This window comes from Erinaceus europaeus, chromosome 13 (genome assembly GCF_950295315.1).
Source record: "Erinaceus europaeus chromosome 13, mEriEur2.1, whole genome shotgun sequence".
Classification (NCBI taxonomy): Eukaryota; Metazoa; Chordata; class Mammalia; order Eulipotyphla; family Erinaceidae; genus Erinaceus; species Erinaceus europaeus.
In genome coordinates, this window is record NC_080174.1 from 10,968,337 (window position 1) to 10,982,800 (window position 14,464).

Genomic DNA, 14,464 nt, shown 5'->3' on the forward strand with positions numbered 1-14,464 from the left:
TACCTGCGCTTAACCCGCTGCGATACCACTTGACTCCCCAGAATGCTGGTCTTGCACATCTGAGGCTTTTGGTTTGAGCCCCAAGTCTGCATATGCTCAGTGTCTACCTTTCATTGTCTCTCCCATCTCATAGGCAATAAATCTTGATAAAAATCAATAGAATGTATGTTCTAGACCTAAAGCAATGCTATATGCCAATTGTAGATCAATACATTTGGGATAAAAATAGAAGATATTTTAAAATAGAGACAATTCTCCCATTGCAGTAAATACATAGTAAAGGCATTATGATAACACAGTGGATTTGTTAGTTTGATGGCATCGTTTTGCTAATAGGGAGGCTTGTTATTGGTGGTTCTCATCAATATGGCAATCCATCGCAAGCATTTGCTTTCTCTTCTACATTTAAATGATGATTGTCACGAAAGATTTTAAATATTTATTATTATAATTACTTATTTATTGCATAGAGATAGAGATTGAGAGGGAAGAGGAAGATAAAGAGAGATACCTGAAACAGTGTTTCACCGCTCATGAAGATTTCCCCCTGCAGGGGGGAGCATGGGCTTGCACCCAAGTCCTTAGACACTGCAGTGTGTATGCTTAACTAGGTATGCTACCACCTAGTTGCTCTTAAGAAATCTTTTTAAAAAATCAAATGGGTAATCATCTACATACTGTTTAAGGTCCTGTTGCAAAACTCATGAGTCTTAATATCTACTATTAATATTGTAAATGTAATAATTTCCTTAATGTGCATAACCTTTAAGGAGATAAATACATTGAGGAATTAAATAAAACAAACCATGTCCTGATATTTATATAATGAAAGACTCCATAGCAGTGCTTTTAATGTATGAAGACATTATGGAAATTCATATATATATATATTTTTTATTCACATAAATATAAATATATATGTATATATATATTCCCTTTTGTTACCCTTGTTTTATTGTTGTAGTTATTATTGTTGTTATTGATGTCGTCATTGTTGACTAGAACAGAGAGAAATGGAGAGAGGAGGGGAAGACAGAGAGGGAGAGAGAAAGACAGACACCTGCAGACCTGCTTCACTACTTGTGAAGCGATTCCCCTGCAGGTGGGGAGCCGGAGGAGGCTTGAACCAGGATCCTTACACCGGTCCTTGCATTTTTGTGCCATATGCACTTAACCCGCTGCGCTACCACCTGACTCCCATATTTATTTATTTATTTATTTATTTATATTTATTCCCTTTTGTTGCCCTTGTTTTATTGTTGTAGTTATTATTGCTGTTATTGATGTCATCATTGTTAGATAGGACAAAGAGAAACGGAGAAATGAGGGGAAGACAGAGAAGATATTATGAAAATTTTTGGTGTGAAGTTTTGATCAGAATCTCTTCTTTTTTTTCACTTTTGCTACCACCTGGTTTTTAAATGAGTAGTTTGGATTTTTTAGTGTGTGTGCTGCACTTTTCTGGTAGATAGTAAGATTTTAGTTCTTATTCTTCTTTAAATAAAAGACATGGTTAGTATAAAGTAATAATTTCTGCTTTTCATATTTCAGAGAGGTTTTCTTGATATTGTGAATTCTGTAAGTAAAAATAATTTAGACTTCTGTAGACCAGACATGGAGCAAATATATATATCAGGGGAATACCATTTTTCCCTCAGAATCTCTGTCTAGATGGAAAGATGAACTGGTTACAAAACAAGTAAGGAAAATTGTGATTATTGGTAAAGAGCTGTTGAGTGCCCTCCCTACCTGGACAGGTGGGAAGGAGGACAGAGAGTCCTTACCTGAGTCTTTACTGGAGCTGAGCTTGAAGGTGTGATTACTAATCTAATCATAAGATCCAAAATGACTGAAGAAAGAGGAAAGACACTAGACAATGGGATTCAAACTAAAAGGACTGTTTGACATTGCAGAGAGGAAAGATGACGATGTAAAAAGGGGCTGGGAAGGTCAAGATACAGAAATGGGGGCCAAGGGGTGGTGCAACTGGTTCACTGCTCTGGTCCCCACCTGTAGGGGGTAAAGCTTCATGGGTGAAGTAGAGCTTCAGGTGTCTCTCTGTTGCTTTCCCTATCTCCCCTGCCTCTTCCAAAAAAAAAAAATTATTTGGGGCCAGGTGGTGATGCATGTGGTTGAGTGCACACATTACAATACACAAAAATCCAGGTTTGAGCCCCCAGTCCCCACCTGCACGTGGAAAACGTTGTGAGTGGTGAAGCAGTACTGCAGGTGTCTCTGTCTCTCTGTCTCTCTGTCTCTCTATCTCCTCCTTCCCTCTTGATTTCTGATGGTCTCTATCCAATAAATAAAGATATTTTAAAAAAAATTTTAAAAGATACAAATATAAAAAGGTGACACTTGGGGAGTCGGGCTGTAGCACAGCGGGTTAAGCGCAGGTGGCACAAAGCACAAGGACTGGCATAAGGATCCTGGTTCGAATCCCGGCTCCCCACCTGCAGGGGAGTCACTTCACAGGCGGTGAAGCAGGTCTGCAGGTGTCTGTCTTTCTCTCCTCCTCTCTGTCTTCCCCTTCTCTCTGTCCTATCCAACAACGACAACAACAATAATAACTACAATAATAAAAAACAACAAGGGCAACAAAAGGGAATAAATAAATAAAATAAAATATTAAAAAAAAAAGGTGACACTCTTGGAAAATTATGATCAGAGACTGATTTTTTTTCTTTAGCAATCACATATTTATTGCAATAGCACTGCAAGAATTATAATTAATAGTAATAATATAAACTAGTAGCTTGCAGAATAATGCCTCCTAATAAATCAACACAAACATAACATCCTCCAGACCAGTAACTGAAAACCACAGCAAATAAGCCACTTAAAAATTTTCACTGGAAAGTTTTCAGTGGAAGAGATGAGAATAGGGAACCTTGGTGGTGGGTAACGTGTGGGATTTTACCCCTCTTATCCTATGGTTTTGTTGATATTTATTTTATAAGTAAATTATATTTTAAAAATTATCACTTGATGTTGCTATGAAAGAAAAAAAAAACTTTGGTTGGCTTGGAAGGGCCAGAAAACATTATTTCATGGGCCTTATATGATTCCACCTCTGTTACAGACAAATGAGAGAAACGAGCAATATCAAGCCAAGGTGTGTTATGCTGTTCTAGAAGTACACTCAAGGGAAAGTTGGTTCAGGGAACCAAGAGCTGAGACCCAGTTGTAGGTGCAAAGTGTAAAGTCCCTCATTGCTGCAGCTCCATGTTAGCAGAAAACAAGTACTGGAGTTGGTGGGCAAGATAATTTCCTTCTCTGTCTGATTCACAGATCTGTCACTGCAGAGAACAGCCCTGTGATAGCAGAAGTTAAAGTCCCAACATCTTCAGTAAGCTTTTTACATCAAAAGAGAGCAGCCATCCCCATCCAACATACACGGAATAAGATCTCGCAAATGCTATTTAAATTATCTCTGTCTCTGCTGTCAGAGCTGTTTATCCATCTCCACATGCTCACATCTGTGGGCTCTCAGCGGCACATCCTATCAATAAGTGCTTCAGGACACAGCAGTTTTGAAAACATCACCTTGTCTCTATTTCTACTGAGTAGACTTTGAAAATTTTGTCAGAACAGGCTCTTTAAAACAAGTCAAAACCATAAATAATTTTGTCGAAATCAAGCTCTCAAAGCATGACCTTGAAATCATCACAACTCCATACACAACACTGATTAAGAGAATTGTCTCAGACATAGAGTAGACCAGCCTTTTTAAAAAAAAAAAAATTTATGTATTTAAAAAAGGAGACATTAACAAAACCATAGGATAGGAGGGATATAACTCCTCACAATTCCCACTACCAGATCTCCATGTCCCATCCCCTCCCCTGATAGCTTTCCCATTTTTTATCCCTCTGGGAGTATGGACCCAAGGTCATTGTGGGTTGCAGAAGGTGGAAAGTCTGGCCTCTGTAATTGCTTCCTGGCTGAATATGGGCGTTGACAGGTCAATCCATACTCCCAGTCTGCCTCTCTTTCCCTAATACGGTGGGTCTCTGGGGAAGCAGAGCTCCAGGACACATTGCTGGGATCGTCTGTCCAGGGAAGTCTGGTCAGCCTCATGCTGGCATCTGGAACCTGGTGGCTGAAAGAGTTAACATACAAAGCCAAACAAATTGTTGACCAATTATGGACCTAAAGGCTGGAATAGTGCAGATGAAGTGTTGGGCGGGGGGTACTCACTGCAGACTATTGTGTACTTTTGCTTTCAGGTATATATTTTGCCCTAGTTTATGGATATGTGTGAACATATGCTCTATCTCAGGGGATCTGGTCTATAGCTAGGTTTTGGGACTTTGTTAGGAAGTGAACCTCCTGGAATGGAATTAGAGAATACTGTGAAAGAAAAGGTCTCACCCGAGTAATGAAATTGAAGGGTTGTCATTCCACACCTGAAGCCTCTGGGCACAGTCTGAAGTGAAGCATGCTGAGGTGGCACTCGTTGCATTGATTAGGTTGCGATCGGTGGATGCAATATTATTTGATATGAATTGAGAGAAGCATGCAGGAAAGTGTGCCCTGCTCTAAGGTTCCAGGATTGGGGGAAATATAGGCTCTATAGTGTAATGTGAGGTTCCTGCTGACTTAGGGTTAAAGAAGACAATGGATAGTTATTGTTATCATCACATTATTTGGTAATTGGGTTAACTTTGAAAAGACCCTTTGTTAGGATTTGCTGTATAATACCCAATATCTTGTATATAGCTATGCCACTGGTTGCTTCTGTTCTCCCTTGTCTAGGCTTTTGAGAGTCAACATATCAAAGACTCAGCCTATGTATTAAAAAGACTCAGTCTGTGCTTTAAAAAGTTTGAGACATACAATCAATTTTCCCCTCTCATATTAATTAAATAGTAATTTATATGACTACAATTTAATAGGAGTGTACATAAACACCATTCCCACCACCAAAAGACTGTGTCCCATCCCACCCACCCACCCCCACCCCACCACCCCAGGAAGCCGAATGTCCACCCTCAGCCTCACCACAGGGTTTTTACTTTGGTGCCCTACTCTAGGTTTAGTCAGATCCTGCTTTTAGTTTCCCTTTCTGTTCTTCTTTCTCAACTTCTGTTGATGAGTGGGATCATTCCATACTCATTTTTATCTCTCTGACTTAGCTCACTTAACATAATTCTTCTAGCTCCATCCAAGATGGGTCAGAGAAGGTGGGTTCATTGTTCTTGATAGCTGCATAGTATTCCATTGTGTATATATACCACAGCTTTCTCAGCCACTCATCTGTTGTTGGGCACCTGGGTTGCTTCCAGGTTTTAGCTATTATGAATTGTGCTGCTATGAACATAGGTGTACACATATCTTTTCGGTTGGGCATTATGGAATCCTTGGGGTATATCCCCAGGAGAAGAATTAACTGGGTCATATGGAAGGTCCATGTCTAGCCTTGTGAGAGTTCTCCAGACTGCTCTCCACAGAGACTGGACCAATTTATAATCCCACCAGCAGTGCAGAAGGGTTCCTCTGTCCCCAAAGCCTCTCCAGCATTTGTTGCTGCTGTCCTTTTTGATGTATGCCATTCTCACAGAGGTGAGGTGGTATCTATCTCAATGTTGTCTTTATTTGCATTTCTCTGACAATCAGCGACCTGGAGCAATTTTTCATATGTTTGTTAGCCTTTTGGATCTCCTCTAAAGTGAATGTTTTGTTCGTATCCTCTGCCCATTTATGGATGGGGTCATTTGCTTTTTTGGTGCTAAGTTTGCTGAGCTCTTTATATATTTTGGTGATTAGTTTCTTGTCTGATGTATGGCATGTGAAGATCTTCTCCCATTCTGTGAGGGGTCTCTTTGTTTGTTTAATAGTTTCTTTGGATGTGTAGAAGCTTTTCAATTTGATGTAGTCCCATTGGTTTGTTTCTGCTTTAGTCTTCCTTGCAATTGGATTTGTTTCATCAAAGATGTCCTTGAGGTTTAGGTGGGAAAGTATTCCACCAATGTTTTCCTCTAAGTATTTGATAGTTTCTAGACCAGCCTTTCTTATCTCTGACCTGGAATGAGAAGGGAAAGGAGCGAGCGAGGCCAAGACAATACCTCGATTTGTAGATTTCCTTCAGGGAGAGGACAGAGATGCTATTAACCAGGTTGAAGAATGTACACAGACCTGGTTTGTTGAGAGACTTGTGTTGCCTACAAATCTAGGCCATCACAACAGAAACCTGAGTTACTTTTCACTCACCTTTCCATTCTTCTACCCTTCATTCTTTTTCTGACCACGGTGATACCATCATGCACACAGTCCCACTGAGTATCTGGAAGTCATTTGCCTGCTAAGCTCACTAATTTAGGCACTTATCTGTGTGCCAGCAATTGTGCTAAGTATTTGATACTTGTGGTCTCATTCTTCCATGCAACCCCATAAGAAAGCACTTTTATATGCAAGTCACTTGTATGACTCACTTGGGCGTGATCTTGATTTCAGAAGTGTACTTGTTAAAGTCCCCAGTCTTTATTTTGGTTTAGATGCACACTCCTGTAATTATTCCCATTCTTCATCCAGTAAGTTATGAAGTCTTCACGTATAACGGTCATAACTTTAGTCTTTGGTATGTAACACTTAGCAAATACTGAATGAATGTGTCAGTGAAACTAGGACATGAATGAATTATTTGTTAAGTCAGAGCTGTACATTGTACAAAATCCACAATGTAAAGTCAGCTGTGTATGCAACACAGACACACATATCATTTTCTGAAGGACCTAGTCAGTCTGGTTTTTGGTTTCTAAATAACTTCTTATTTGTCTCTTTTGTTTTATTATTGCACCAGAAATTATTGGTTCACTTGCTCCTTGGAAGACTTGGCAACATTTGTGCTGGAGTGGCTGTCCAGGGCTAGAAAAGGGAATATTAGCTGAAAACTAGCCTTTGCAACGGGGAATTCTGAAATCGGCCTTCACTTTTGTACTTCTTCTTCTAGCATTTGCTTCGGCTAGGGAGGATCGTCAGTTTCCCCAAAGAATGGGTACTCACAAGATGCACCACGGGAAGGTCGATCCAATGCATCCCAACTTTTGCACTTTTGTACTGAACCTGTGTATTGGTTCTTGCTTCATGATTAATGTATGAATGAATAGTGTGCTAGTTGGACAGACATCACCCAGTTTAATGCTTGCTCCTCTGCCTTGCCATTCCTAATAGGAGATACTGGGTGCTTTACAAGAAGCAGAGCCTAAGAAAGAGGATCTCAAGTCTCAACTGAATGAACTTTGTCGATTTTCCAGAGATCTAAGTACTTACAGTGGCAAAGTTTCTGCCTTGATTAAAGAATATAACTGGTGAGCTTGAGCCTTACTGGTATTTATCATATTTTATATAAAAGAGAAACTAGATGTTTGTTTATATTAGGATATGGTCTTAAGAGCAATATAAATTGGTCATGACATACATTTTTTTAAAAAAATAATTTATTTATTTATTCATGAGAAAGATAGGAGGAGAGAAAGAACCAGCCATCACTCTGGTACATGTGCTGCCAGGGATTGAACTCAGGACCTCATGCTTGACAGTCTAGTGCCTTAGCCACTGCACCACCTCCTGGACCACACACATTTCTTTTTTTAAAGAGAGAATTTCACTCTTCCTCCTTCATAAACTCTTTTATAATCATATTTTTGTTTATTTATTATTGTTGAATAGAGATAGAGAGAAGTTGGAGCCAGGAGATGGCGCACCTGGTTAAAAGCACACATTACAGTACACAGGGTCCTAGATTCAAGCCCCTAGTCCCCACCTGCAGAGGGGAAAGCTTCATGAGCGGTGAAGCAGTGCTACAGGTGTCTCTTTCCCTCTCTGTCTCCCCCTCCCTTCTCAATTTCTCCCTGTCTCTACTCAGTAATAAATAAATAGAAATTGAGAGGAGGAGATAGAGAGGGAAAGAGACAGAGAGACGCCTGCAGCCCTGCTTCACCACTCATGAAGCTTTCCCCTTGCAGGAGCTTGAACCTGGGTCCTTGTGCACTGTAACACGAGCACTTAACCAGGTGTGTCACCACCTAACCCCAGGAAATAAATGTCTAAATGACATGCGTGCATATGCTAAAAGCTGCTATCTTCATAAAAGATTATTTAATTGGCTTTATCGTTTTTCTTCCATTAAATGTTTAAAATCATGCTTCTAGTCTTTGTTTGCGAGCATCCAAAGGCTGCCAGAATAAAGAGCAGATTCTGCAGCAAAGATTTAGAAGAGCCTTCAAGGATTTCCAGCAGTGGTTGGTTAATGCGAAAATCACTACTGCCAAGTGTTTTGATATACCTCAGAATATCAGTGAAGTCTCAACAAGCCTTCAAAAAATACAGGTAAGAGTGTTACCAGCCAATCATAATAACGATGCTGAAATGGATTTAAAAGGCGTCTCTAGATATTTTTATAAACCTATTAAAATGTTACTTAAGGAGTTCAAAATTCAAATCAATACCTGCTTGAAATAATGAATCATGCCTGTGCAAAGAAACTAGTCCATTCATATAAACTTATGCCAATTTTGTATGTTAATAGAGACTTGTGGAATAATGCAGACTCTGCTATGTGGTAAGCTTTATGTCTTATCACTCTAAGCACATTTTTACCTATCTTTCTATTCATCTTTTTTTCAATGACTGTGTCAGTTAAAGTTCCTATTTCCAAGGTACAACTGGAGTCAGAGAGTCAGTTAATATGTTCAATAAAAGTCACTTTTCCTTCCCTTTGATTTTATTGGGAAATAAATCCAAAGAATTATTGTAGGTGAGAGGCAGGTGGTGGTGCACCCAGTGAAGCTCACACAGTACGAAGCACAAGGACCCACACAAGCATCTGGGTTCGAGCCCCCACTCCCCACCTGCAGGGGGGACATTTCACAAGGTCTGCAGGTGTCTATCTTTCTCTCTCCCTCTCCATCTTCCCCTTCTCTCTCAATTGCTCTCTGTCCTAGCTAATAAAATGGGAAAAAGTGACCACCAGCAGTGGATTTGTAGTACTTGGAGACAAAAACAGAAAGAAAAATTATTGTTGTATTTGAAGATATAAAATGTTAAATAGTTTAACTTTTTTGGGATACCTAATATTGCAATGTTTTTTCTCTCTAGGAATTTTTATCGGAAAGTGAAAATGGACAGCTCAAGCTAAACATGATGCTGTCTAAAGGGGAACTTCTAAGCAGTCTGCTGCCTGAAGAGAAAGCTGATGGCGTCCAGGCTAAAGTTGCAACTGCAAAAGAAGACTGGAAAAATTTCCTTTCAAATCTCCACCAAAAGGAGTCTGCCCTAGAGGTATAGAATATGTCACATGTGGGGGTCGGGCAGTCGCACAGCGGGTTAAGCGCAGGTGGCGCAAAACGCAAGGACCAGTGGAAGGATCCCGGTTTGAGCCCCCGGCTCCCCACCTGCAGGGGAGTCGCTTCACAGGCGGTGAAGCAGGTCTGCAGGTGTCTGTCTTTCTCTCCCCCTCTCTGTCTTCCCCTCCTCTCTCCATTTCTCTCTGCCCTATCCAACAATGGACGACATCAAGAACAGCAATAATAACCACAACAAGGGCAACAAAAGGGGGGGGGGAATGGCCTCCAGGAGCAGTGGATTCATGGTGCAGGCACTGAGCCCCAGCAATAACCCTGGAGGCAAAAAAAAAAAAAGAATGTGTCATATGTGGGTACATTCCTAGGTGCTACTGTGGTCATTTAAGCCTTACTTTCTTTTTTTTTTTCATTACATGTATATTTTTAATTGTTATTAACTTATTTATAAAATAAAAAATATCAAAAAGACCATAGAACAAAGGGGGTACAATTCCACACAGTTTCCACCCCAGAGCTCCATATCCTATCCCCTCCCTTGAAAGCTTTCCTGTTCTTTACCCCTCTGGAAGCATGGGCCCACAGAAGGTGGAAGGTCTAGTTTCTGTAATTGCTTCTCTGCTGAACATAGGTGTTGGCAAGTCATTCCATACTCCCAACCTGTCCCTGTTTTTCCCTAGTGGGGCAGGGCTCTGGAGAAGTGGGGTTCCAGGGTATATTGGTGAGGTCATCTGTCCAGGCAAGTGTGTTTGGTATCATGGTTGCAGTGCTGGAGCTGAAGGGTTACCATTTCACAGCCGGCTTATTCCGGTTCTAGGCAGTTGAACCTGAGACCTTTGCTGCCTCAGGCATGCATGGATTTTTTTATTTTGCAAAGTAAGGAAAATTATCTTAGAGTAACATATCACAAGCACCATCCCACAGGATGTTGTTACCATTTACAATTTAAGCTTGTCACTGAATCTTTAATTCTAAAACTCTAGGTTCAGGAAGTTATTCTAGGAGCATGAGTAGAAATATCCAGAGTAGTGGTCCGGGAGGTGGCGCAGTGGATGAAGCACTGGACTCTCAAGCATGAGGTCCTGAGATCGATCCCCGGCAGCACATGTACCAGAGTGATGTCTGGTCTTTGTCTCTTTCCTCTTATCTTTCTCATAAATAAATAAAATCTTAAAAAAAAGAAATATCCAGAGTAGGGTGAAAAATGTTCTGGATGAGAAGGTATAACTAACCTAGGTATAGGAGTTAGATAACATAATGGTTATGCAATGAGAGTCTCATGCCTGAGGCTCCCAAGTCCCAGGGTTCAATCCACTGCACCACCATAAACTAGAGCCCAATAGGACTCGGGTGTGTGTGTGTGTGTGTGTGTGTGTGTGTGTGTGTGTGTGTGTGTGTGTGTGTGTGTGTTTGTTGTATGCAAAAATACTATATACACAGCTTCATTTTATCCAGAGACAGCCTAGCTAAGATGATTATTGCCACAACATTATTATTTGTTGTGAAATCATCTGTCCTGCGTGCCAATTCCTCTGTTGGAGGGAAATTTAGAGACATGGAGAGGAATTTTCTGTGTTGTTTTCAGAAGAATACTTCCATGCAGATTCTTAATAGGATTATGGCCATAATTAATTACTGCAGTATGGCAAATGTAGTAATAGGGGTGATATGTACTGCTTCAGTTCTGTCCTAAGCAAATATCATGATCATTTTTTTTGTTTTTTTATGATAATTCTTTGTAACTGAGGCTAGTCTTTCCATCCAATAGAGGACAATCACCACCGTTCTGTGCCTAGAAATTTCTTCTTAAACCCTGTAAGCTCAATGTATTGAGTTTGACAGCATGTGCTGCTTGGTTTAATCCATGTATTATTGATTGTGAGATTAATTCAATAGATGTACAGAAATAGATGGAAAGACACAATTAGCATACCTGCCATAATTTGTTACATGTGCATTTGTTTTCTTTGTTTGTTTTGCTTTATTTTGTTTTTTACCCGAGCACTGCTCAGCTCTGGCTTATGGTAGTGCAGGGGATTGAACCTGGGATTTAGGAACCTCAAACATGAGACTCTCTTTGCATAACCATTATGCTATTTACCCCCACCCCTCATGCATTCTTTCATTCCTACTAAGAACACATGCACACTACTAGCTGTCATGTTCCAGTCTTTTATGGTAAGAATATAGAGAGGCTGGGCTTTTCCTTCTCCTAAGGGAATTTGCATTCTAGAGGGTGGAACAATGTGTAAAGAAGCTATTATGATGTGATATAGGTAAGTTCAGAGTGTGTCACTCATGGAAAGATGCTGTCAATTCTATTGGAAAGAAACAAGCTATCCAAAAAGGTAACTTAAAAAATTAATTTCTTTATTGGGGAATTAATGTTTTACATTAGACAGTAAATACAGTAGTTTGTACATTACATTTCTCAGTTTTCCACATAACAACACAACTCCCACTAGGTCCTCTGTCATCCTTTTTGAACCTATACTCTCCCCGCCACCCACCCCAGAGTCTTTTACTTTGGTGCAATACACCAACTCCATTTCAGGTTCTACTTGTGTTTTCTCTTATGATCTTGTTTTCAAAAGGTAACTTTTTAATTGAGTCATGCAGTAGTCTTTGAATTTGCCAAGGCCAATAGACATTATAGGTAAAAAAACACCAAATGTGCAGGTTCAGAAAATCTAATATCTTTCTCTCTCTCCTCCTATTTCTTTCTTTCTTTATCTGAAAATGTGGGCTCAGAAGATGTAACCCTAGGGTAACAGGAAAAAAAAACTGTATCAAGAATCAGGAAAATATCTTAACATTAGAGCACAAAACCTACCCCTCCAGAGACCCCAAGTTCAATCTTTACACTGCCATATGCAGAGCTGGACTATATTCTGGTCTCTCTCTCTCACATATACATTCTCTATTAAGAGATAACAGAATAGTTATGTAAAAGACTTTCATCCCTTTGACTCCAAGGCCCCAGGTTCAATCCCCTTCAGTACCTTAAGCCAGATCTGAGCAGGGCATTAGTTAAAAGCAAGCAAAGGCACAAAGAATCATTGAAAATATGTAAATCTTGTTTAACATTTTTTTGTTATCTTTATTTACTTATTGGATAGAGACAGCCAGAAATCAAGAGGGAAGGAGGAAATAGTGAGGGAGAGTAAAAGAGAGATGCCTGCAGCATTGCTTCACCACTTGCAAAGCAAGTGGTCCCCCTACAGGTGGGGACCAGGGCCTCAAACCTGGGTCGTTCTGCATTGTAACATATGCTCTCAACCAGGTGCACCACCACGCAGCCCCAATAATAGTTCTTTAACTGAGGGGCTGGGTGATCACACAGCTGGTTGAGCACACATGCTACAGTGTACGGGACTGGGGTTCAAGCCCTTACTCCATATCTGTAGGGAGAAGACTTTATGAGTGGTGAAGTAGTGCTGCAGGTCTCTCTCTCTCTCCCTTTCTTTGTCTCTATCCACTAAATAAATAAATTAAATAGTTTAAGGTATTTTTAAAAATAAAATACTTTAAAAATAATTTTAAATATGCTTTAGAACTCTTAGTGCTACAATGCATCTGTGATAGTCACAGCATTTTTATGTAGAAAACACAGGCCATCATTTGGTATTTCCTATATCTTATTCAGAATAGATAGTGATCATTAAAGGCATGATTAACATGCCTCATCATTAATTGAAATCAACAAAATGTTTACTACTAATTATTTCTATTCCTACATGGTAGCATCTGTGCCCCAGGAGAGTTAGGGAAGGCCATCTCCTCATGGAACTTAAAAACTAGTTGTGGAGACATCACTTTTCTCCATGAGGGAAACTCACCTCCAGGGCAGTCTATGAGAACAACAGGCAAAGGCACAACATTAGTGGGCAAGTAGGTCTAGTTCCTCAGATGGGCTGGGCCACTAGGGGAAAGCTTACCTTTTGAAAACTGGGGAATTGGAGAGAGAGAGAGAGAGAGAGAGAGAGAAAGAGAGAGAGCAGTCACAAAGTTGGTAGGGTGTAATGCCTGAGACTGAGATTAGAACCTTGGCACCACATGGGGAATTTGGTGCTTTGGTCCTCTCTCTTACTTTCTCTGTTTGAATAAAACAAAAATGGACTGGAGAAGTGAAATGGTCATGCATGCTTGAGGTTCTAGCTTTACAAACACTAAAACAATATACATACTAGAGTTATAACCACTTTCTGGCATGCGGTTAAAGTGAATGATAGTCTGGCATTCTTACAGGTGCTCAGACAATGGGATCAGAGAAAGGAAAGCCATACTGAGGTGGACTTTCACAATTAACTGAAGGCTATGACTGTTTGCAGTGTTCTTGTCTTTAACGCGAGCTAAATCCATTGCAGAATCTCAAGATCCAAATGAAAGATTTCGAAGTCAGTGCTGAGCCCATCCAGGACTGGCTGAGCAAAACAGAGAAGATGGTGCACGGAAGCAGCAACCGCCTGTATGATCTGCCAGCGAAGAGGAGAGAACAGCAGAAGCTCCAGGTATCCAGTCCTGGGTCCGTGGGGCCCCACCTCTGCCTCCACACTCTGTCTCTTCAAGTTCACGTGCATGCCCAGCAGCCGGGAGTCAAATCTGCCTTTTTTTTTTTTTTTTCATATGATGTCCTCTATCCCTGCATGTCATGTTTTCTGGCTTGCCTTGGAGTTAGGATTTGTTTCTGTTGCCCAGCCTGTGTTGTGTGCATGATGGACATGGTAAAATCCCCCCAGAGGCCCTTTCGTGTTCACCCACATTGTTTCCTGTGCACTGGGGGCCACAGCTTCCTCTGAGATGTGCTTCTCCCCCTCCGCCCGCAGTCTCTTAATAGTAACTTGCTTGTGCTTTTCAGTCTGTCCTTGAGGAAATAACCTGCTACGAGCCTCAGCTCCACAGGCTCAGGGAGAAGGCTCAGCAGCTGTGGGAAGGACAAGCTGCCAGCAGGAGCTTTATGCACAGAGTGTCGCAGCTGTCTTCTCAGTATCTAGCGCTAAGCAATTTAACGAAGGTAACGCCTGCCGTGCACCGTGTGTGAGTGTGAGCCCGTGGCGCTGAGCTGTAGCCCCTGGAGGGCTGCCAGGGGTTGGGCCTGAGGATCTCAGATCAGGATGAAGATGTGTTAATGCTCTGCTCAGCCTTGCAATTGCAGACAAACA

At 40.9% G+C, this 14,464-nt stretch overlaps 1 protein-coding gene across 2 annotated transcripts in view; it reads left to right on the forward strand.

Moving 5' to 3' along the window:
• SYNE1 (spectrin repeat containing nuclear envelope protein 1) overlaps window positions 1-14,464 on the forward strand; it is a 606,430-nt gene that overhangs the window by 278,848 nt on the left and 313,118 nt on the right. For both annotated transcript variants that reach the window (XM_060205315.1, XM_060205316.1), the window contains 5 exons: window positions 7,174-7,310; window positions 8,154-8,331; window positions 9,100-9,282; window positions 13,670-13,813; window positions 14,161-14,316. In XM_060205315.1, coding sequence (XP_060061298.1) covers window positions 7,174-7,310; window positions 8,154-8,331; window positions 9,100-9,282; window positions 13,670-13,813; window positions 14,161-14,316 — 798 coding nt within the window. The remainder of the gene's footprint in view (window positions 1-7,173; window positions 7,311-8,153; window positions 8,332-9,099; window positions 9,283-13,669; window positions 13,814-14,160; window positions 14,317-14,464) is intronic.